This window comes from Corvus kubaryi, unplaced genomic scaffold (assembly GCF_017639235.1).
Source record: "Corvus kubaryi isolate FWS band 111438036 unplaced genomic scaffold, C.kubaryi_AGA036_p1.0 37308, whole genome shotgun sequence".
In the NCBI taxonomy this organism is placed as follows: Eukaryota; Metazoa; Chordata; class Aves; order Passeriformes; family Corvidae; genus Corvus; species Corvus kubaryi.
In genome coordinates, this window is record NW_024581096.1 from 2,137,399 (window position 1) to 2,162,383 (window position 24,985).

General features: G+C 40.2%; 1 protein-coding gene across 9 annotated transcripts in view; it reads right to left on the bottom strand.

Annotated features, from left to right (window-relative positions):
- The window catches only part of ERBIN (erbb2 interacting protein), a 119,734-nt gene that overhangs the window by 53,778 nt on the left and 40,971 nt on the right, over positions 1-24,985 (bottom strand). For 7 of the 9 annotated variants that reach the window (XR_006016105.1, XM_042028225.1, XM_042028224.1 and 4 more), the window contains exons 3-5: positions 24,530-24,586; positions 10,214-10,411; positions 7,184-7,301 (exon numbers count right to left, since the gene is read on the bottom strand). Coding sequence is in view for 8 of the 9 variants with exons in the window: in XM_042028225.1 (XP_041884159.1) it covers positions 7,184-7,301; positions 10,214-10,402 (307 nt within the window). In the remaining variant the exon portion in view is untranslated. The remainder of the gene's footprint in view (positions 1-7,183; positions 7,302-10,213; positions 10,412-24,529; positions 24,587-24,985) is intronic. The other 2 variants (XM_042028229.1, XM_042028222.1) reach the window with 1 other exon arrangement.

Sequence of the window (24,985 nt, forward strand, 5' to 3'; positions counted from 1 at the left end):
TCATTCAAAGCACACCCTGTTACAAAAACTAAGATACAAGTTTCTCCTTTGGTGAATTGCATAGTGATGGTGGTGACAGCACCATTGGCTATGGTAAGTTCTGCGTGGGCTAAGCACTAGGTTTGAACTGGGCAAGGGGTTCCTGGAGTCAGGAAAAACTGAGTAACAGCTGAGAGACCTGTCAGGACTGCCACGAAACAGCCAAGTCCCAGCAGTTTTTGCAAGCAAGGCTGCAGCGGAGAAAGGAATAACTAGGGGCAAGCAAACATGGGAGACTTAAATGGGTACAGTGAGAGACCGGGAGTGTGAGGAACAGGACATGCGGCATCAGAAGGACGTGGCAGAGGGCTCTGTGTGGCAGTTCATGAGGAACGGCACAGAGGAGGAGCCACTCCGTCCTACTGAGTGGTCAACATGCAACAACCTTTTTTTGGCAACAAAATTGGTGTCTACCCATTGCAACTGCTGGGCTGAGGATGAAACCCAGACAGAGAGGTCACCTCCTCAGGTAGATGCCTACACCCAAACAGACCTCCTGAAGTCTCAGAGAGCTATCCAAACCCTCAGCTGCAGGGAACTCCAGAATCTGGGAGCCCCACTAGAACACAAAGGTAGAGTTAAGTGCCACGGTTGCAACTGTGCCAAGACAGAGAAGCTTCATTGCATAAAGTGCTCACTAGGCAGCATACCATCTGGGAATGTAAGCAGAAGATTGATTCCAGTATTAAGCTCTCACACAGGCAGGGTGATAACCCTGCCTTAAATCCTTGGGAGATGAAAGTAAGTTAGCATCCAACCCAAGCGGGTAGGCTCAGCGAATTTACAAGGCAAGGGAGAACATGTGGGAACCCAGAGTGCAGAGAATATTTCTCTGCCTGTCTTGAGGGGTTTCACCCCCCTGAACAACACAGCTTTTGACCTCTGTCCATGGAAAAAACTGCCTACTATTAGAAAAGAACTAGAAACTAAACTAGTGTAAATTAGGTGACAGACTACTATGTAAGATTCTCACAGGTGAAATTTTAGAGGTTTTGGGTCTGTTAATGTAGTAAATAGATAAAAGCAAAAAACATCAAAATGGAGGATTGTTGTTCTCCAAACCTTCTTCTTCTTCTTCTACTACTCCATATTCTGCAGTAAAAGTTGTTTGGGATGATTGGACAAAGAATTCCGCAGTTCCTGGCTGTGTTACTAAATAATTGGTAGAAAAGTAAAAATAATGTACGTTTTTAGTAACCATTGGTTGATTTACCTTTAAAAAGGCCATTAATCTTGATAATTCGGCTTTTCTCCGGTATGCTCTGCTTTGTGCTATGTCTGGATCACACTAGTGACTCTGTTTCTCTGGTAAGACTTAACTATCTAGAAGCAGTGAAGGCTGAGAGTCCCGTTTGACTCTGGAACTCCTAGCAAGGACTTTAAAAACTCCCATCAGGAGAGATTTGATTACAGCACGATCAGTGTCAAGAACAGACTCTTGTCTCAGCTCAGAGCAGGAGAAAAAAATGTTTCCTATGCTACCAATGCGCCCCTAAAAAATAGATATGATATTCTGGAGCTAGAAGAAGAATCTCTGATAGGTAGTCAAGATCCAGAAAAAGAGAATTCTACTAAATTCATACAGTCATCTTCAGGGTGACCTAATTACGGCCTTCCAGGACCTGAAGGCCCATACAAGAAAGGTGGAGAGGGACTTTTTCCAAGAGCATGTAGTGTTACAGGACATGGTGGGGATGGGACTAGGTTTAGACTTGATGCTAGGAAGAAAGTCTTTACTGTGAGGGTGGTGAAATCTTGCTGCCCAGAGAAGCTGTGGAAGTGTCCTTCCCTGGAAGTACTTAAGGCTGGGTTTGGATGGGGCTCTCAGCAACCTGTTCTAGTGAAAAATGTCCCTGCTCCTCCCAAGGGAGTTGAAATTAGATGATCTTTAAAGTCCCTTCCAACACAAATCGTTCTATTCTATGATCCTATTCTTTGCTGTCTTTACATGTAAATCCACATCTACAAACCCCATAATTACTTTTACAATACCTTTTCTGCATTACAAAAATTTCTTTTGAGTCCAGGAAGACATTTTTAATAAACTTATTTCAAAATTTCAGATATATATACCCAAATTTCACATTCAAAACCTATCTGCATTGAAATTTCATTCCATTCGCATCCTCTCATACACACAGATTATTTTATTGTGAACAGACAGATTCTTTTCAGTACCTTCAATAAGACAATGTATTTAAGAAAAAGTACAACTAACACTTGAAAAAAAACTTTAAATAGAAGGGCTGCCTACATTTAGGGTACATTTATAACCTCTATACAGGGATACGTTATCACAGAGCTACAGACTCAGAACTCTGCAGAAAATCAATTATCTTTCATTTCACTATCATGGATGATTTAAAAACCCTGCTCCTGTCTGCCCCTCTGTTAGTATAAATAGAGAAATAGCAAATTTACAGCAAGTTATTTTGTATTCAGGATCTTCCTCTCTTACTTCTTCCTGCAGAAAATAAAACTTGGATCTGTCTCCCTCTATCAACTAGAAACAATTCTCAATTCCTTGGAAAAGCCATATTCCTAAATGTACCAGATGGGCAACAGAAGACTGGATAGTTTCTTGAATTCTCATTCTCCAACTCCCCAACTTCTGGCACACAGCATATTAAAGATAGTTTGCCAAATCAACAGATTATTTTAGAACACTGAAGAAAACATATTTGATTTCAATTTGTATCTGTTAACAAAATTCTTTAAAATTGCTGGAACAACTTTATAGGCAGATATGCCTGGAAGGCAGGGGGGTGAGGGGAGGGGAATTTTCTTAGGTTTGGTTTGTCTATTTTTCATGAAGATTCTTTGCCATGCAGAATAACAAACTGACATGAGTAAATTTGCTGTACCATCACTGTGAAAGAAAACGCACCTAAATATCTAAGAGACTATGAAGGTACTGTTATTTCCAAAGCCCCAGGTTACTTTTGGTCTTGCTAGTTATTTTCTCATCTTGCTGTTTAATGCTCTAAAGGCCTGAATAATATGGAACTTAAAAATTCAATCATTTTCTTTCACTACCTGCATGGAGGGGAAAGTAGATAATCTCACTGCTTCCCACTAGAGTAACTCCACAGACACAAGCAATTTCAAGTGCATTTCCCAGGCTTCCAGAAAAGCCTGATTTTCCTGGCAGTCAGCTCATCCTATGTTTCAGCCTTTCAAGCCACTTGATTCTAGTAACCTGTAAAGCTAACTCTTCTGTACATTTATATATGCCATCAGACACTGTACATAAATACTTTCCTCTTCTTCGAACAAGAGGCAAAAATATTTCCTTGACATTCTTCCACATTGCCCTAGATGCACGTTAAGGCTGGCATTCCAGAACCACAAGGAAATTATTGTTCCCTAAAGTTTAACCCTGAAAGACACTGATTTAGGGGTGAAAAGTGGTGTTGCGGGGTTTTTTGGTGGGTGGGGTTTTTTCCCCCTGTAGAGCTGTCAATACATAAAAAAATTAGCCATACAGGATTAAAAATGTTTTAATTTCCTTTAGCCTCATAAATAAAACATTAATTAAAATTAATTTTTCTATACTGGCCTCACATTTTATATGCTGCATCTTCTCTAAGATGTAACCCATGAGGTTACAGGGCTGGGAGAAAAGGCATCTCTCAATGCTTTGTATAGTGCAGGATGTAATTTCCGGTAGGTAATGCAGGAATGCAGTTTATTTATTGAACCATTTGTTCAAGTGTCATTTCATCTTTGTGACTAGGATAGCATTAGACTTCAGCTAAAAATTTCAGAATTGAAGTGTATCTGGAAAGAAGCAATGGAATACCTCTGATATTAAGGGTTCACAGTAGCCTTGGGAATCAGGTTAAAATGCCAGAAAAGGACAGTGGATGTCCTCACTACCAAAAAGCTACAGAATTTATTGATTTCTACCAATAATAAAAGCAGAGTTAAGACTAACTCTAGCCTATGCTTGCTGCACATATAGCAGCAACTTGGTATTTTTAGGCTATACTTGCGCCACAACTGCTTCAGCAGCCATGGATACATTCCAGACCATGCTCTTATACAAAGACTTCTGTATACCCCACAACACACAACCATTAAGGGCTGGTACTCTAACTCAGCACGTCTCAAAACATACATCACTTTAAACAGTAGATAAACTGACAGGGAAGTAGTCAAATGAAGATTTGTAAATAAAAAAGCCACCCTGTCTGGCTCAAGGAGTCCCAATAAGAGAAGGTGCTGGACTGAGAGCATACAGGGAAACATGCATGTCTCCTGGCTTCCAGTATCTCGCTAAATTTTCCCTAGGCTTCTACTTTTGGTCACTGTTGGAGACAGGCCACAAGATTAGATGAATTCTTGTTCTGATAAAATGTTATTAAATATTCTTAAGTATCAGCATTTGCACATCTGCTGTGTCTCTGTTAGAGAGTTTTATATATCATGTGTATGAATCCAAAAACATTTAAGTCAGAAATTAAAAGCGCAAGATTTTTCACATGCTATTAAAGCACCATAAAGATTGCTTTCTTGGATTAACACTTTTCATGTAACGGATCTGCTACCTTGAAAAATTCCTGCGATTTTGATCTTTCATCTAAATATCAAATATTAAGCATACACATATATATATGCAGGCAATTCAACTTGGAGAACTGGATGCTCTCCCATGCAACAGCTCTCACTCCGTGAGCCAGATTGCAATTCATTAGTAATTTCAAAACATTTTAAATCTGAAACTTAGTTTTTCATTTTCTCATCAACTCTTTAGAAAATTACATACTTTGGTCAATACATTTGATTACATCTATACCAGAAACAGCTCAAATATTTTACGTGAAAGTCCTATCATATTTCATGTATACTGGTATTTGATAACTGAAGCCTAACCAAATACAACCTCTGTATGTAAAAATACAACCTTTAAAAATAAATGCATATTTGTTCTCAAGGCATCTGCACTGCATGATTTAGCCCAACCCATCTCAGAAAGAAACACTTAATGGTATAGCAATACTTCAAGAAGAATAGAGGAACTATCACCACTCACTTGCCACAACCACAGGAATCTGAGAAACACACAATTATTTTAGAATTCAGCATCTGTCATCATTCTGCACTTCTGGGGACTAATACTTATATTTTTTTTATAAACTAAAGGAAAGCAATTCTTTCCACTGAAGTCCACTGCTTCTACATTCTATTCTTTTGATACATAACAGAAAAAGGAAGAATTGGAGATTTTTATACATTTTGCTACTCTTAGAAAACTAGTAAAATACCTCCTATTTACAGACACCCATCAGAACAATGAGAAAGCCAGCAGTAAATTCTTACAAAGAGTAAAACAGACACAAGGGACGAGAGTAGGCTTGCAGTTGTCAAGAGAAAAATTTTCCATGGTTGCAACAGCAGAGAGGAAAAGAGAAAGGGAAAGGCACTTATGCCAACAAACTAAGGTCTCAAATAATACCAAGTATATTACAGAATAAACAGCACTATTTCTTACTTCACCCAGCAGGAACAAACAGGAATTCTAATTTGTTTCTTTTAATTTTGCAGAGGTTTTAGAACTACTGGAAGATAGTATGGCCCCAGTAAACAAGCTTGTAACCTCAGAACTATTTTTTACGTTCAACACTAGTCAGAGAAGCTATCCAAATGGAGAGGAGCCTGAGAACAGGCACATGATAATAGTTTAAATAAGCTCGTACCTCCTGCCATTTCTCTGAAGGGTGTTAAAAAAACCCCCAAGCTCTAGAAACAGAGTCATCATTTACTGGGATAGCATGTCATATGCCTCAGAGGAACAAGTGCTCTTTCAGCAGCTCTCTGTAGGCTTAGCTCAGGGCCATGCCACTTTAGACAGACAAGTAGCTCCCTGGCTTCAGCCGCCTATTTACGTACATGAGCTATGGAATTTCCCAACAGCAACACTCAGATCCCCTTTTGCTGCTTTTAAGTCCTCTGCACTGAGAACTCATGTTGCAAACAGTTAATACGTTCAACAGTTCAGTCCAGGACAAAAAGATGGTTCTTTCTCTGTTGTGTGTTACTGTGACAGTAGTTTGAAGGCCAGTGTTTTTTAAGAAAGACTATCAATCCACTTGTACCAGGAACAGATCCATGACAACGAGGCCAATTTATCACACTAAACACTGTCTTCATTAAGCAGAAATAACAGAATACCTATTTAAGTACAGATAGGGCTACAACAACCAACCAAGGAAATACCAACACCTCAACAACTGGAATGCTTTCTTCGTAAAGCAAAACTTACTTCTCTTTGTGGGGTCCTAATTAGCTAGCAGCCCAAATAAAACAATAAACTGAAGGACAAAATCTTTGGAATATTTTTGTAATTCTTATTTTCAAGTGTTATTTCAATGAGGTGTTCTCTTACTTAACTCCGAATTAGTAAGCCAAAACTACTATATTCTCCTCAATTAGCATGATTTCTTCTCTCTCAAATAAGTCACACAACTAAGTTCAATGACAGTGTTATTTCAATTTCCTCACAGTTGCACATATCTGCCAGCTTGCCAAAGCAGCACCATGTATAAAACAAAAACCCCATGTACAGAACACCTGGCTGACAACATTTCCTAACTTATAAAAGTCTGACTTACACAGAATGATAGATTTTTAACAAATCGGACAAGTGAACCAAGTCCTATCTATGGACACATAAATACATCTCCCCATGCAACAGAGGTTACCCTCCCCAGAGCAGGACAGAAAAGCTAAGTCCTACTATACTACAATTTTCCAACAGCTTATTAAAATAAACCAAAACCAATTTTCATATGAAACAAATTATAACAATAAAATCCAGCAAAACTTACAAAGTTCTTGTGAAAACTCTCTTAAGTATAGTGACAGATGACAAAAGTTATTAAAAGTAACTGATCTTATGTATTTTGAGACAATATAAAGTGCCAGACAGCATTGTCTACAAACCAATCAATGTGAGAGATACAAGTAAATATCACAACCAGATCATAAAAGATCATCTTTCAGTGTAAGCAGGGATTTAGAGTAGTAACTTAAAAACTACTAGCTGTACAGCTTATAGAAATTACAGTTTCACTAGTGTCTTTGTACAGTCAATGGTGATTCACCTTTTAGTTACCTCAATACAATAAGCAAAATGACTTACCATTCTTGCTGACATCCAGTTCCCTGAGATTAATGAGATTTGCAATGGATGCTGGCAATGTGGTTAGATCGTTGTCTGGCAAACTCAGCTTGTGTAGGGACTGACAGTTAAAAAGTTGCTATTGAAACGAAGAAAAAAGTGAATGTGATTTTCTCTCAGTTTCCTCTATATAGCTTTTGTTTTTAATCCATTTAAACTTCTGACCTCATGGCCTGAACACCAGGTTATTTACAGTTTTCGATACAAAAAAATTTTAACCAGTTTCATTGAAAATTGACTCATATTACAATGCTTAAGAAAGCTATAAACTGCAAATGGTCACAAGGCAGCAGCTATGCTTAATACTTCCTACAAATTCCTTCCAGTATCTCGGAAATTGTGACCTGTAGTTACACACTGACCTACAAACATTGCAAAATATTTTCTGTCATAGACATGCAATGTGACACCCCAGAGGTAAGTAGAGTTTATTCAAGAAAGAAAAGAAAAAATTGATAGACACTTTTTTTAAAGTCAAATAGTTCTGGACCACAGGATTTCAGTACATATTCATCTCCTCTAAAAGTGTCAATTTCGTGTTATGTCTTCCAATGTTTTTTCCCTTTCATGCTTCCTACCTTAAGTACACAAAAATCAAAAAAAGTTGAAAAAAAATTGAAAACTGGTGAAAAAAATTGAACTAGTGAAAAAACTGAAACTAGTCTGAGTTAGGAGTATAGAAAAGTGTTTAAACGCTTCTTTCTACATGCACTACCATCTTTATCAAATACTAGCTCAGAGCCAGATCTCTTCCTAAATGCCTAGGGTACCTAGATATTCTTCCTCAAAAGGTTTACAAATTGACAAAGTAAGGCAAATAATCTTAACGTAATGGAAGAATAATCCTCAAATAATATGTAGGAAACTTACACATAATACAAAACAAGTATCTCTAAGAAAGCAGTTGAAAAGATTCATCTGAACAATTTATGATGAATATTCCTTTCATGACCATTTTTGAAAAGATCATTCATAAATACCTTGACTTAGTGATCATCTCTTTTGGAATTCTGAGAAAAGATCTTAGAAAACCAGGAAGTGTTCACTGACTAAAAAAAAAATTTATCCCAATCACTATCATTAGCAATGGGCTCAGTTTGACCAAAATTTTTTGTGTCTCTCTCAATTACAAGGCCATTATTTGAACCAGAGACAACAAGCCCCATTCCTGTAAAATTTGCATATACCACCCCAGAACAAAAGCAGACATAAATTAGCAAGATGGACAGTTAAAGGAATGAGCTTTAACTTGTCTACTGCTGTTTTCAAATCTTCAGAAATGTGTCTGTTAGAACTCATTTATCATTAAGGCTTTTAAGAGTTACTAGTCACTTAGGATACTTTGATGAGCTCAGGCGTTTTGGAGCCATTCCCTTACTTCAAGAATATATACTTCAAACTCTTTCCCTAGAAAGCAATAATCTAGACTCTTGGAATCATTAGAAATTTCTCTGATAACTCAGGTCAAAGCACATGTAGCACAAGGAATTGCAAGATCCCTAAAGGAAAATGTAGAGGGAAGGGAGTTTTAGATCATATTGACTATGCAGTTGTTCATTTGTTGTTCTTTTTTAGTGTTGACATATTCATAATTACTAGTAGTAAGTGCAGGAAGTCACATAATTAAAGACTATTTTACTGCAGAATCTGATCTCTTCCAAATATCAGAGTGAGAGAGAAAGTAAAACTGTTACAGTTTGAGCTTTTCAGCTCAAATGCACAGTGCGGCACCTGGAGTAAACATGGTACTTTCTCAGATGTGATTTAGCATATAAGATGGAGGAGGATGAAAGCATTTCAAATGCCCAGTCAGTTTTGAAGCTGAAACTACACACCAACATTTCATGTAAAGTCAATTCCTTCTCTACCACAACCTTTCCCTCCACCCCAGTTTGCTCATGCTCTGCCCTTGACCAGTCAGCTAAATTAAGGAGCTATACTGTAAGAACTGAGTGTTGAAATAAGCTGGAAATCTGAAAAGATTCAGGGCAATTTAAAAAAACCAAGAGCCACACACACTGATGGGTCATTTCAGTGATCAGGTTGACAAGCAGCCCCAAACCAGTTTTGCTGTGGCATACAAAGGCCAGATCACAAAACACTACTGGGGCAAAGAGGAAAGGTGAGAGTGGGAATGTGTTAACAGGGTTTCAGAAAACTAGACAGGGCCTGGTAAGTATCACAGCCTTTATATTTGAAATGGCTTAATTAAAAGTCTTTTCCAGAGTTGGAAGACTAAGTAAAAGGGAAAAGGAATACACAGCTTGAAACTCTGCCTCCATATTGGCCAGGATCATTTGAAATATTACAGGCCTTCCCCTACAGTTCTTCTCTGAAAGTTTAATTGCCAAAATTTTGGTCAAATGAATAAAAATCACTTTGACGATATCTTCACTACCCCTAATCGCCCTGCTCGTGTTCTTTACTGTATTTGAATTTATATGTGGGGGCGTTTTCTTTTGAAAATTGAAAGGGTAGCAAAATATAATGACCAAAATTACTTAAAAGCTGGAAAAAATCTTTAGCTTCTCAGAAATATGCCTTTAAGTATGACTTATTCTAATACAGAAACACATTAACTTGAAGCAAGTGTAGGCTATTACATGTCCCTGCAGTTAAGAAAAAAAACCCAAAACCTAAAAAAGAACAAAACATAAATGTTCAAGCAATCTTTCTAATCATGCGGATAATTAAACCTTAGACTAGACCAAGGCAAGTGGTAGCCTGCCCACTTCTCAGTGCACAGAAATAGATTTATTAGTCAGTCTTTTCTGCTTTGTAACTCTCTTGGGCCAGATCTTTTGCTTGAGCAGTTTCATTCCAATCCATGCAACAAAATAGTCATGCTGGAATGCATAAACTTCCAGTCTACCAAGGCTGCTTCAAGGCAAACTATGGCGCAAAAGCTGAAGCTAGACACTAACAGTTTCTACAGAGCTGGTGAAGTAAAGATGTAATAAGTGTATCTAAAAGGAAAACCAACCAACATACCTTTGGAAGCTCTTCAATCTGATTAGCATCTAAATACAGTTCTTCCAAGGTCTTTTCAAAAGTAAAAATCTCCTTAGGCACCTGTTCCAGGCTGCAGTGAGAATAATCGAGTGAAGTCACAGTTTCCTCCTCTCCACGCAGACAGCGGCATGGCACCAGCCGCAAAAACAAATTCCGCTTTGTTGTCATTTTCAGGCACTGTAAAATGGAAATCAGTCAATTTAAAAACCAAAACCTCAGAAATACGTGTGCAGTTTCTCAAACTTACACCAGCTGCTAAATACTGAAGAGAAGTAGCATATATATGTACTTGCACATATATTTGTACACACATGAGACACTGTGAGGAGCATGTACTTACTTTCTTTTAAATACAACAGAGCTCTGATGACATTAAATGGGGTTAACATACCTACAGATACCAGAAGACAAAGCCAAAGTTTAGCATATGACTTGTCACCAGCTAACACACCCTACACTGCAGAGAATCAGAGAACTTTGAAACAGCACTGAACTGTCAGTTGTGTCTTTACAACATAGCTTATCCCACGTTTACAAAGGTTAATGGGATATTTTTGTTTAGCACAATAAAATCCACCCTCTACAGAGAATTAAGATGTAGCTATACAGAATCTAATCAGGTATTTTTTTGTACATGTAAATTCACATATCCTAACTCCAAATCCCTCATTTAATGTCAGAATACAACAAAGAAAAAACAACAACTGTTCTATCTGCAGTTTAAAAGGAAAGGTTTCCAAGAGCAGAGATAACAAAGTGACCTCTTTTGCAACTTCATTCCCTTTTGAAAACTTCAACACATCTTGCTGTGCACACTGGAACAAGGAAACCTCACCTTGCTATGGGAATGTATCTTTCTTCCTTTAAACTCATTGTTACAATAGGTCCTTCTATTCTCTATGACTTTACAATATTCCTATTCAGCCTGAGAAGACAAACCTAAAAGGTGCTGACTAGCTAATTACTGACAGCATACACTAGCCATGTTCTTGCCTCTTTTCTCCTCAGCAACAAGTTTAGGTCTCCTTCTCAAATTAGCAATGGATTTTCACAAAATCTTCAGAATTCCACCTCAGGTTTCAAGTTTGTCTGAAATTAGATGACAGACTCAATTTTTCAAGAAGGACCAACATATGTAGACTAACAACACGATCATGTCAGCTCCATTTCCTCAGGAAATTGGCCTAAAAATACATACTTCTCCAAAGCAGCACTGAGTGTTTATTTTCTCAATCAAACTGCCAACACTCCAAATGAAAATATGCCTTTTTTACCTCCTTTTTTTTTAACTGCTGAAATTATATTTCAACTTCTGGACTGGTGACAGGAAACTTTCTCCTCCAAGTGCCAAAAAATCTTTCAGACACATTTAGTAGACTGCACTTCAATTTTCAGACAGTATGTTAATAATACAGGGAGAACATAAAATACCATGCCCACGGCACTAAAGTCACAAGCTGCAAGACCCCTTTTCTCACTAAGACACAAAAACAAGTAATGTGCTTGGATTTTCCTCTATGTGCAGCTTAGCTTGCCAAATACTTCACAGTATGTATAATTCATGTGGCAACAGATCAAGGGACTGCTATACTTTAGTGTTTTCATTAACCAGAAGTAGAATTTATCACTCAGACCGTGAACAGTCAGAGTCTACATCCATCCAATAAAAAAATGGAAGATAACTCTTCATTAGAATAGTGGCAAGTCAAAACCTCATTTTTAAACAATGCTTCCACGTTGCTAGAATTTGATTACAATGTTGATTATCAAAACACAGTATTTCCCATAAAACTCCAGCCATATTATTTAAATAAAAAGTGATCCAAAAATTAGAAAAACATTTAACTGTATTGCAATGCAAAGAGTTTGGAGACTGCAAATTTCACACTGAGGATGTCCAGAAAATGGGCAAGTCAGCAAAACAGATAGCACAACCTCCTGCTGCCTCTTCCACAGGAACAGGCTCAAGAATGACATACTCCAGCCACCCACAGACAGATGCCAAAGATGCTATGGAAGCTGAAGTGCTCACTGGGTCCAAGTTACCCACGCCTTCTCCAAGCTGCTGATACTGCATGTGAAAACACAAGTTGAATTCCCTGGCCAACATCTAAAACCAAAAAGCCTTTGACAAAAAAGAAATTTTGTCTCTTTTCACTAGCAGTTCAGGGAATGGCAAAGCTGTGGAAAAACATGACACTTTTGAAAGAAGTGTCAACAGCAGTCTCTTTAAACAGGAGTATCAACAGAAGAACATGTGTCATGGAAACAAGCACTGGAGGCAGAGATTGTACATGTGAATTGATTACCAGAAGTCTGGCAGCGAAAGGCATGCCCATTTCCCACCAGCTGCAGCCATCAATAAGTCCACTCTGTCCAATCATTTCAACTTCTGAGAATTATATTTTGAAAGCAGAATATTAAAAAGCTTACTACAGCTTCATATAAATAACAAAAAAAGATACTACTTGTCATTCAGATCACCCAAAAAGCACATTCGTTACGCTGTTCACCCCCTCTTCTTCAGCAGCTGTTCTCTTCACATGGGTCCTGCTTGTCCATGTCTCTACAGTTTCTGAAGCAACAAAACTTACAAGGCCTAACAAAGCAAAACCCACATATACCTAGTTTACCTAGCTTATTCCTTTATTTTGTAAGAGAGACCTTGAGCTTTAAGAAGGTGTGGGGGAAGAAGGATCTGGTAAAAGATCACATGCATCAACAGCACTGTAAACGGATTAGTAAACAAATGCCTGTACAGTATCACAGTGCTGGGTCTATCTCCTTCAGTTATCATGTCCCTTGAAGTACCTGAACTCACAGCTCCCATTTTAAGCCAAAATAGTCAAGACCTATATTTAAATATCAAATAAACAACCATCCCTCCAAAGCACTGGTTTGACCAACCTGGGTATATACCTAATTGTAACTCTTCAAAACCCAGAATGAACCTAAAAACCTGCATTTAAGTGAAGGCAGGAAACTGCAATGTGATTTAATTCGAAATTGTTTTATGTTTGTTCAAATTCTACTTCTACGCATACAGGAAGAACTGTTTAACGCTCATGTTCTACTACAGAGATGGCTGCCAATACTAGGAAATGGGTGCGTCAGGATAGTGGCAGGAAATATTCCCCACCACCACTCCCCTTACAATATACATTTTATAAACCAACAGTCAGACGTACACACCACTTCCTATCCCTGTCTACCCATCTTGTGGTCAGTTGCCCAAGCAGAAAAATTGTAATGGATGAATCAGGAATCAGAGAATCCACTGTTAGAACAATCTGAGACAGGAAAACATGATTTCACATACAACATGTGCTTTTCTTATATTGCTCCAAATAGGACCATGTTTAGTTTGAGTAAATACACAGAATGTAGAAAGGAACACAAAGGATAGCAATTTTTTCCTGCCCATAGAACAGGCAAGTCTAGCAGGCAGAAAAATCTTCATGTCCTAATACACCACAACATCAGACCACCTGAAGTACCAAATCCAACAACATAAAATTGCTTTGCAGACCTACAACGCTGTGATGGCTTATTTTTCTCCACCACTTAACAACTCCAATTCTTTATGGGGCAGATATAATAAAGAACTCAAAGGAAAAAAAAGAAAAAACCTGAAACACAAATAAAACTCTCTTGTTCCCTAAACCATTAGAGCCTTGACACAAGTTCACCTGAGGTTCAGTGTTCACAGCCAATAGGAAAATTATGACCTTTATATAGTTCTTGAGTTGTTTTGGGTTTTTTTCACTTCTTGAAGGAATAGGAAGGGAAAAACATCACTGTGCATGGGCTGCAGGTGGATATCTGCTCCACCTTGGACAATGGTCTGCAGCACCTTCTTTCCCTCCTTCACTGGCCCTGGTGTCTGCAGGGTTGTCCCACATAGTCTCACTTTTCTCACCTGGCTGTTATACAGTTGTTTTTAATGCTTCCTTGAACATGTTATCACAGAGGTGCTACCAAGATTACTGACTGACTCAGTAGTCAGTCCATTTTGGAAACAGCTGGAATTAGCTCCATCCAGCATGGGGGCAGCTTCAGGCAGCTTCTGCATGTGGTGAAGTCACACCTGCAGACCCCCTGCAGAATCCCAGAAGATAAGAGGCTAATGTGTTTGTCTCAAACACCAACAGCAGGATAGCTGTGGCACCAACCAAGGACTGCAGGTAACAACAGACAAGGACTGTTGGCAGTAACACGCTGTGAGAAAGAGCAAGATATGACTGGACAAGCGGCCACAAGGAGGTAGGACAGCATTTTTCTGGGACAAATGTCCTTATTCTAGCTCTTGGAGATAAGCACAACTCAGCACAGCACAAACACAGGAATGAGGTGGAGAAGCAGGTATGGACAGCGGGGGGGGCGGGAAGGAACAAGACCACCAAAGCCCTCTGACCCATTTCCACAAAGACCTAGAATAACAGACTGTGCATGATGACTAATTTGCATAGAAAATCCAAAATTTTTCTCCAGGACGGGGAACACTTATCTGTTAAAAAGGCACCCAAAAACAAGCCCAGGTGCATGGGTGCCCCCGGACCCCGGACATCCCACTGGCTGGATCAATGCAGGAGCCAGTACTGGTAATATCTCTTTCTCCCTTCCTCTCTCTCCACCTTTGCGTCTCTCTCTGTCTCCCTTTATCCAAAACCCACTGCTGCGTACTTACGTTAGGAGGTGTAGGACTAACATACTGACTTCCATATCATGTTTAATTAACTAACAATATTTTACAAGCTTTTGTGGACTCTCTAATTTTAGTTATTCCTTTTGAAAAGCATCTACAAATCTTGGCTTCTCCCTTCCCCTTACAGGTGGGACACTGCTACAGCGGGGATTACTATAACAAGCATATTTCAAACCAGGAGTCCCGTGGAAACGAAGTATATATGGACAGATTCATGGTAGATATTTCAGAGATGTTTATTTCTCCAGCCGCATGGCCGGGGCCCTCCTCAGGAGCTCCCTCAATCACGGGACCTGAGGGTCCTTGGCCACACTGGGGAACACAAACCAACCAATGGGGAATGAGGCTGAGCAGGGGCAGGGAAACCCCGTGTCTGTGCCCTCAGGGCCCCTCTCCCAGGGCTACACGGCAGGGGAGGGACCCCAACATCTCACCCATTTTATTTTAATAAAAGGAGAATGAAAACAACTGGACAAACATAACAAGAACAGTTTCAAGACAAAACAAGCCACCCTCCTGAGTCTTTAAATGTCCAAACAGATTCTGTGGAACATCTTAGGGCTGACAGAAGGGAGACAGAACTCTCCGGGCATGCTTTGTGGGGAAACTGAGGCAGGAGAGGGTTTAATTTCTTCCTTCCCCCTTTTCATCCCCCCCTCGGCATCGGAGAGGAATTGTAGGGAAATGGAATTGTATAGGGAAGCCATGGGGTGAAAAACTGATTAGGAATAAACTGGGGATAGGGTGAACTTAGGAAGGGGTTCATATTGGGTATAGGGTAAAAGGGGGAAGTAGGCTGTGGGTAGGGAAGTTGCTGGGATGGATATTGTTTATAATTTTGTGCATAATGGCTGCCTTTGACGGGAATACCTCCAGGCCCAGTAACACTTGCTGCTTGTAAACCCTTCTTTCCTTGTACTATATCAAATTGTACAACTTCCCCATCTCCTACACTTTGCAGGTAATTTTTAGGGTTATTCCTTTTAATGGCAGTTCTATGGATGAATAGATCTCCCCCTGTATCATCTTGTGTTATAAATCCATAATTGTTTTTGACATTGTACCATTTCACAGTTCCTGTGATTTTCGTGGCTACAACTCCTCCTATCACGTGCTTGCGTGTTCGTCGTGGCTGCTGGTCCTGCGTGGCCGCTGCCTCGCTGACTCCGACGTCTCAGCCGGGCCCCCGCGTTGCGGCTGCTCCTCGCTCTCCGAGCGGCGCTGCTCCGGCGCGTGTCCAGGCTCTGCACGGCCCCGCGTTGCCATCGCCGCCAGCCCCGTGCCCTGTGAGTGGTTCCGCTCCGCCAACTCCATGCTGCTTTGAGAGTGGCCCCGTTTCTGCTCGGCGCTGCGCTGCGCGGCTTCTCGTGTCACTGTGGAAATCGCCGCTTCTCCCTCCGCAGGGCTCTCCGAGTCGTGTGCTCAGAGCGGCCTGCCACGCCGATGCCCGGTTCCTGGCTGCTCGTGGCCCACGGCACCCGTGGTGCCTGCGGCATCGCTCCCTCACTGGCGGCCGCGTGGCCGGGGACCCCAAGACAGGGATGGGGTCCGCGATAAGGCGCGCGCTCCCGAGGGGGCCGGGCGCATCCAGCACAGGCACCTCCGCTGGCACGGCTGCAGTCATGTGCTCCCGGGATGGCGGCTGCGCGGCCTCGGCCGTGGGATAAGTATGATCTTCTGCTTTAGGGGTAATGGGACCATACAAATGCTCCTCAAGAGCTTTCCTGATTATAAGGTATGCATGGAAAGCTTCTCTTTGATCCCTTACTTTATCCCAGATCTCATCCCAGAAACACCCCTCACAAGATACAGGAGGTTCGATATCAAAAAGTAAGTCTCGAGAAATATAGGAGAACCTTTTGAAAAGGCAGTTAAAAAAATGTTCTAGATCTCCCGGTTGCATTACTCTTTTGTTTTGTTGTTCAAGGATTCCTTTTACTTCTAGGTACATTTTTTTCTGTGGCTCAGAGAGCCAGCCCCATTTCCCACGATTCTTCCATAGTCTAGAGAGAATATCCAAACCAAGATGAGAAGAGAGACGTCTAGAGTGGTTATTTTACTCACGAATCTTCCTCAGGGATCGGTATCTTGCCCGCATTCCTCCACCAGTTTGTTACAGCGGGGATTACTGTAACACGCATATTTCAAACCAGGAGTCCCGTGGAAACGAAGTATATATGGACAGATTCATGGTAGATATTTCAGAGATGTTTATTTCTCCAGCCGCATGGCCGGGGCCCTCCTCAGGAACTCCCTCAGTCACGGGACCCGAGGGTCCTTGGCCACACAGGGGAACACAAACCAACCAATGGGGAATGAAGCTGACCAGGAGCAGGGAAACCCCGTGTCTGTCCCCTCAGGGCCCCTCTCCCAGGGCTCCATGGCAGGGGGAGGGACCCCAACAGGACACCATACCCCAACTACTAAATCCTTGCCACTTACACCCAGTACAAACCATGAACAGTAAAACTGAATAGCATAAAATCAGTCAAGCAGAAAAGAAAAGCATTGGTTTGAAGACCAGTGTTTCAAAGAAAACAAGATTAGCAACAAGCCTGGATTGCTAAACTCTAATCTAGAAGAGACTAGCAACATTCAGTGAACCATCACTCTTCCCTTGAACTCTGATGATTCCCTGCTTACTCCCATCATCCAAGTATCTGGCACCCCAACAGCATGTGTAAACCTGCCAGCACCCCATCAGCCATTTTCATTTCAACCTCAAGTAGAGCTTAGGATCACAGTAATTTTGTCCCCAGTCTACATTAATTTGCTTTGAGAGCAGTAGTTTCACTGTATCATTAGTCCCTTAGATTTCCTGTCTGATGATAACAGGATGGGATCACTCATGCCCGAGAAAGCACTGCTTCCCCCTTCCAGGCCTCTTAAAAGGATGTTACTGCAGCAGCAGTTGAAAATGAAACCAGCTATCAAATATTTATACAGAAAGGCAAGATGAACTAGGCACACAAAATACACAGTGAAATACTTTTTAGTTCACCCCACTACCTACAAACTAGTGCAGAATTATGGAGCTGAGCACATGTAAACACAGGAAAGGGCAAGATTGTGTTGGGGAGCATGTAACCTAACATGCTGCCAGACAAATACAAAAAGGCTTAATTGGCCAACTGACAGAAGTTCCAACATACTCATGTTGAAACAAAGAATTACGAAAAAACCTGTAAGGGTTTTTCTCTCCCTAAAGCAGCAACAAGCACCACAGAAGACACCAAAACACAGGCTTTTTGGTTTCTCGATGGGAGATACTGTATTGTGAAAAGTAACACCACAATTTACATGAACGTCTTCCAGTTAAAAACAGCACTAACCCTCATGAACTTGGGAAAACGATAAACAACATAGTACTTCTAGAAGGAACACAAAACACCCTAGTTTTTACAGTAAACGAAGTACAGAATTATTCACTCTTTAAATTCAAAGCACCTGGCATCTCTTAGTCATCAGCAAATCACGGGGGGAAAAAAAAGTGTGTACGGGGTGACACTAAGGGTTGGTACAGACTTCCCCTAAAATAAATCCAGACCTCTTGGGCAGGAAAGGTGAACTCTTAAAATAACAAACTGCAACCATTTCGCAAACCCTAGTTTGAAAGTGTGCTTCTTTCCAATCTTTTTTCTTGTCATCTTTTGGAAAGGAAAAGATGGCTCAAACCTGATGGCCACTGACAAGGACCTGGAATATGCAAAGACAGCCTGCACTGAGGAGAAACTGTCCCTTTTTAACTATCACTGACATTGTCTGGTTGAGATGGTGAAGCCTCATTTGGTGACAATGCCAACTTAATGTATTTTCACTTCCTTCTTCCTTCCTTCTCATCCAAGCTATTTCTTTGTGTCTCTTCTAGAAAAAGAAAATCCCCAAACTGGACTGGTTATGTCACACATTTCACTGAATGAGACTGGCAAACATGTCAGTACAAATGAACCAAAATACTGGACTCTGGAGAATGAACAAGTGGTTGGAAATAAAATGAACACCATTTTAATATGAAGCTATAGTCTGAGGCCCCTCGGTTCTGGCATAAAAACAACGCTAAACTGCATCCATGGCCGCATGTCCTCATGCAGGTAAGGAACACCAAAAAAACATGCTGTGCTTGCTCACAGACAGCATTCAGAGGAAAAGAAATAAAAGGCGTTAGTCTTGAAACAACAATAGTGAATGGTAATAACAAGAGGAAGAACGTTCTAGTAAATACAGCCAATTGTTAAATGAAAAATATTAAGGATGTTCGCTAAAGTCTTCTGAGAAAACTAAGGGAACAGAGAGTGCAGAAATCAGGGGGTTTTTACTGATCCAGAATATCAGAATATAACCAAACCCAGCCATTTTCTACTCCTAACTTGCCAAAGTATCAAGTTCAAAGTTCCTCTTGGTTAACTACTTCGCAAGTTCTCAGTGCCTCTATATATTAAACCAACTGAAAAAAAAAAAAAACCCAAACCATCCACCCATCTCCAAGAGCCAAGGCAGCAAGATAATGTCAGTTAACTCCCAGAAAAGCAATGTCAGGTATGAATTCTGGAGATGTTTACTTAAATTATTTCTTTCTTGCATTCTATAAATAAATTCTAACCAGATTACAATTTTCTATTTCTATTTTGTTTTGCTTTAAAATAATCAGAAATCCTTTACACAAGTAGAATGTAAGCCATCGTATAAAACCTCTTCACTTGTTGCAGTTGCAGTGGTGTTACCTGTATTAATAACATTTTCTTGGTTCAACAACAGCATTTTCCTGTTCTACTGGAACTAAACAATCTCTAACTAGGTATGTGTTGCAACAGATATAAACCGCAGGAGTTAATTTTGACAAGTAAAACCCACCCTAAGCAAAAGATAAATAAAAAGAACTCTCCAGAATAATTATTTCTATTTATTTTCTGCAGCAAAGCAGTCAGCAGTACTTGGCCTTATCATGGCAAAAGCTTAACAATGACAAAACCAGAATGACCCTGTCAAAACAGAACAGAAGTATTAAAAAATCTCTGGCAAATAACCTACATAATAAAATATTCTATTTCAAGTGCAGCCTTTGATTGAAATGCAGTAATACTCAATACCCGTATAAGCCTAGACTGAGACATCAGTAAGTCAGAGGTATATGGGAGTATGTATCTGTAATTCAGTCACCTCAGTATTTTTTGGAGAGACAATATGACCCAGCACACAGTCCAAGAAGTTCCTGCAGATCATTGAAGGTAACTTTTTGATGTAAGTGGTAGAAGAACTAACAAGGAAAGATGTGTTGTTGGACCTTGTACAAACAAACTAGGAAGGACTGAGAATGTGAAGGCTGGAGGCAGCCTTGGTTGTAGCAAACAGAAGACGGTGGAACTCAAGATGATCCTGTGTAGAGGGAGCAAAGCAGCAAGCAGGACTAAAACCCTACCCTTCAAGTGAGCTAACTTTAACCTCTTCAAAGACCTGCGTAGAGGAATCTCAAGGGTTAGGGCTCTAGAAGAGAAGGGGGTCCAAGAAATCTGGTCAATATTCAAGCATCATTTCCTCCAAGTTCAAGACCAGTGCATTTTCATGAACCAGAAAGTAAGCAAAGGGGGCAGGAAACCTTTATGGATGAGCAGGGAGTTTCTAAAAAATCTCAAATAGAAGAAAGAAATTTATGGAATGTGGAAAAAAGGGACAGGCCACATGGGAATATGACAGGAGCATTGTCACAGAATGCAGGGATGCGACAAGGAAGGCCAAGACCCACTTCAAGTTGAGTCTGTAATGGAATAGCAAGGACTACAAGCAGGGCTTCTACAAGTACATCGTCAGCAAAAGGAATACTAGGGAAAATGTGGGGTCACTCATGAGTCAGATGGATGTCCTGGTGATGGAAGACAGAAAAGGCAGAACTGCTGAATGCCTTCTTTGCTTCGGTGTTAACTGCTGAGGCCAGCCCTAAGGAATCCCAGACCTTGGGGCAAGGAGAGGAAGGCTGGAAAAAGGAAGACCCTCCCCTGGTCATTGAGGGTTCAGCTACATAACATTCCTCATAGGTAAGCTCAGGAAATGTGGTTTAGATGAATGGACAGTGAGTCGGATCAAGGACTGGCTGAATGGCAGAGCTCAGAGGGTCAGGGGAGTAGAATCCAGTTGGAGGCCTGCAGTCAGTGGTGTTCCCCAGGGATCAATGCTGGGTCCAGTCTCACTCTACTTGTTTCTCACTGACCTGGATGAACGGATACAAGGTTCCCTCAGCAGGTTTGCTGATGATACAAACTGGGGGGGTTGGCTGATACACCTGAAGGCTCTGCTGCCCTCCGGCTGGACCGTGGTAGGCAGAAGAGCTGGTTGGAGAGAACCCCAGTGAGGTTCAACAAGGGAAGAGCAGGGTCCTGCCCCAGGGAGGAATAACCCCAAGTACCAGCACAGGCTGGGGCTGCCCCACTGAAGAGCAGCTCTGCAGAGAAGGACCTGGGAGTTCTGGGGGATCACAAGGTGACAATGAGCCAGCAGTGTGTCCTTGTGGCCACGAGGCCCAGTGGGATCCTGGGGTGCGTCGGGAAGAGTGTGGCCAGCAGGTCAAGGGAGCCGATCCTCCCCCTCTGCTGGGCCCTGGTGAGGCCACATCTGGAGTGCTGTGTCCAGTTCTGGGCTCCTCAGTATAAGAGAGAAATGGAGCTTCTGAAACGTGTCCACCGAAGGGTCATAAAGATAATGAGGGGTCTGGAGCATCTCTCTTATGGGGAGAGACTGAGAGAGCTGGGCCTGTTTAGTCTAGAAAGAGAAGACTGAGAGGGCATCTCATTAAGGCATATAAATATCTCAGAGATGGGTGCCAAGAGGATGGTGCCAGACTTTTCAGTGGTGCCCAGATACAGGATGAGAAGCAATGGTCATAAACTACAACACAAGAAATTTCACCTCAAGATAAGGAAGAACTTCTTTATGTTGAGGGTGGCACAGCACCGAACACACTGCCCAAGGAGATCATGGAGCATCCCTCTCTGGAGACATTCAAAACACAGAGAGACCTGTTCCTTTGTAACCTGCTCTAGGTGACCCTGCCTTGGATGAGATGATCTCCAGTGGTCCCTTGTAACTGTAACTCTTCTGTGATTCTGTGAATTTAAGGCAAGATCTATTACAGCAATATCCTTACCAAAAGAGAGAGAGAAAAATTACAGATTAAGTTTACAGGAAAAAATTAGAATTTAAAATATTCAGATAACCAAGCAAATGTACTTTTTATTCTTTTTTTTAATATTTATATTGACTTTTCATATTAACACTACATGACACTACACAGCAACACACACACTGTCATAACACAACTGCAGCCCAGGTAGTTTCAAGTATGTTCTCACACATTTTCTTTTGCTCTTTTTCTGAGACAGCCCTAGAAAATAACTCCCATCTGGACAGTAAATCTATCCAAGTGCCAGTATAACACTTCCTCTGAAGAATGGTTTCTAATTGGATACCATTAACAATGCTGCTGAGATTAGCATTAGATCTGAGCTTCATTTCTGATGTTTCACTTGATTGCATATTCTTTGGGTGTGTATTTGTCGTGTTACTAAGAAAACCTTAAGAGGGAGGAATAAATTGATTTTTAAAACTACTGTGTTTGAATCTCATCCACTTCTCTTCCTCAGATCAAAAAAAAAAAAAAAGCACCATATAAATGCAGTGATTTTTAGTATGGCAAACTGAAGTCTAAAGGAAACCGCAGGAGTCCCACAAACCTTCATGGAATACGCAAAAACCCAAGCGTTTTTAAAAGCCATCAACATTGGTATTTCAGTATTTCAACACTAGTGTTTTCAGATGGCTAAAGAATTCCTTTACATTATGGAACTGACACAGTTCGGATTTAATTTTTCTCATTTTTAAGTTAATGCATAGCCAGGAATATGAAATACCTATCCCAAAAGGATACTGAAGTGCACTCCATCCCCCACTATCCATATCTACTTTTTTTAAAATATGCAATAGAAATAATCACAGCTACTATATACCTAGTAATCACAGCTATTTAGTACAGCTGACTGGAACCAAGATACTTCGGAACTGCTTTGCTTTCCAAATCCACTAATTTCTGCATTAAATAACCTCATTTTCTTTCATTGCTACTGTGAAAAAGATCCACGGAAACAAATTCCTGACTTTCTAAACAAAGAAAACAATGAAAATTAAATACACATAGCAACCAGACTAAAACATGGTAAGCTTCTGGCAGAGGTAAAAAACCATAAGAAGCATAAAGCTTATGCTTCAGGTTTAGTTCTTGGAGGGATTACATTTGGATCTACCATATGAGAAAATACAGTGTACTGCATACCATCAACATCTATTCCAGCAGAAAGGAAGAGACACTGTCTTAATTCCTCTATTTATACCACCACAGTCAAAAGAGATGAAACAGCACAGGGGAAGTGAAGGTAAGAGGCATTACTAGTCATTTGCCCATAGGAAGCAACAAACCTTACAGTGCAGCAAGCACAGCTGAGGCAGTGCGGCAACAGCACGGATTATTAGCTCAGTGGAGAATGCCAAAGCACACAAAGCCTACAGCATTGTAGGCTATACAAAAGGTTAGAAAACACAAGCATGTGCACATGCTTCTATCTACTTAAGCATTTGCTGTTTATAGAAATGCCAGATAAAATACGCAGAAGATTTTGTATCCTTTGAACTACTATTTTATAGTCTCAAAATTACAGTCATTGAGGAGTCAATATTTATTAGCATTTCCACAATCTGAGCAGCACTATTAATAAAATCAGAGCAGATGGAAGCTGCTGTCATATGTTGTTGGGTTTTTTTTCTGGGGCAGGAGGGGGACTAGGCAGTAACAGTTTCTCCACAGGAATTCATATAGAACTTCTGACGACTAAATATTCTATTGGATACTCTTTTTATTCATGAAAAATACTTGCCTCTACCAACACTTACAATATGAGGCAAAAGCAAGTTAGTGCCATCTGCATTGGCATCACTTAATATAGAAAAAAGCTGATTCTGAACATGTGTTGCTTTTCCATTGAGCTTTGAAAGCAAATCAAACTTTGTCTTGTTAACACTTTTCACATTTTTATACATGCTCTCTAGCTAAAAAATGTTAACACACCAGTAAGAGAGAAATTATATGATATGATGCATGTCTAGGCTTTAGAGCAGCAAACCAGAAAGGACACTAAGAGACCCAACAAAAATTTTAAGCATTTTTTCAAGTACCTTTTATCCACATTTTCAAAAAAAAAATGTTTATCATTTCTAAGAACTGAAAAAAAAAAGAAATTACAAAACCCAGTATTCTAAAGTTCTCAAGACACTTAATAATGGCCACTGAGCTTCAAAACAGAATTATTTTCCTTTTCCATCTATTCCCCTTTCCATATATGCACACAAACACATGTAAATAAATGTAATTTACTTGGGTTTTCAACAGATATGCAGAGCTAAAAAAATTGCCTTCAAAGTAACATGAGAGATGATGCAGAATAAAATTCAAGTGCTTTGGAGGCAATTATAACAAAATACAAATAAGTAAGAGGATTTCTACTTTAATCATTAGGCAGTTTGTCCAGAGGAAAGACAAATAATGTACTTACCACTGTGTTACTTTTTTCTCCCTGCTGCTTCTTCCCTGAGCTTTCAAAGTCAACATTCTGTTTAGGACAAAGGGACAAATTTTAGTCAACCCTATCACTACTAGATAAGAACAAACTAATATTTTATTGTATTGGATATTTATTTGGCTTTCAGAATTTTGGTTTTGTTAGAAGAAAAGCTGTACATGTGTGTGAATAATAGCCTGAATATTTCAGAGTACTTGAAAGACTTCCAAGACACCAGAACTGCATATATACTTTCAAAGGAGATAATTCTTTGGTGTATAAAACACTGCTTTTTATCCTACTTTTCTTTTAAAGCATTCTGTCTACAAAGTTGTTTCATTTTTACTCCTTTTATAGTTACATATTAAAATATTAAGTATCACACAGATATTTCTCTTGCACACAGTTCTGAAGAATTCTAAGAAAAAATACATCAAAAATTAAGCAAAG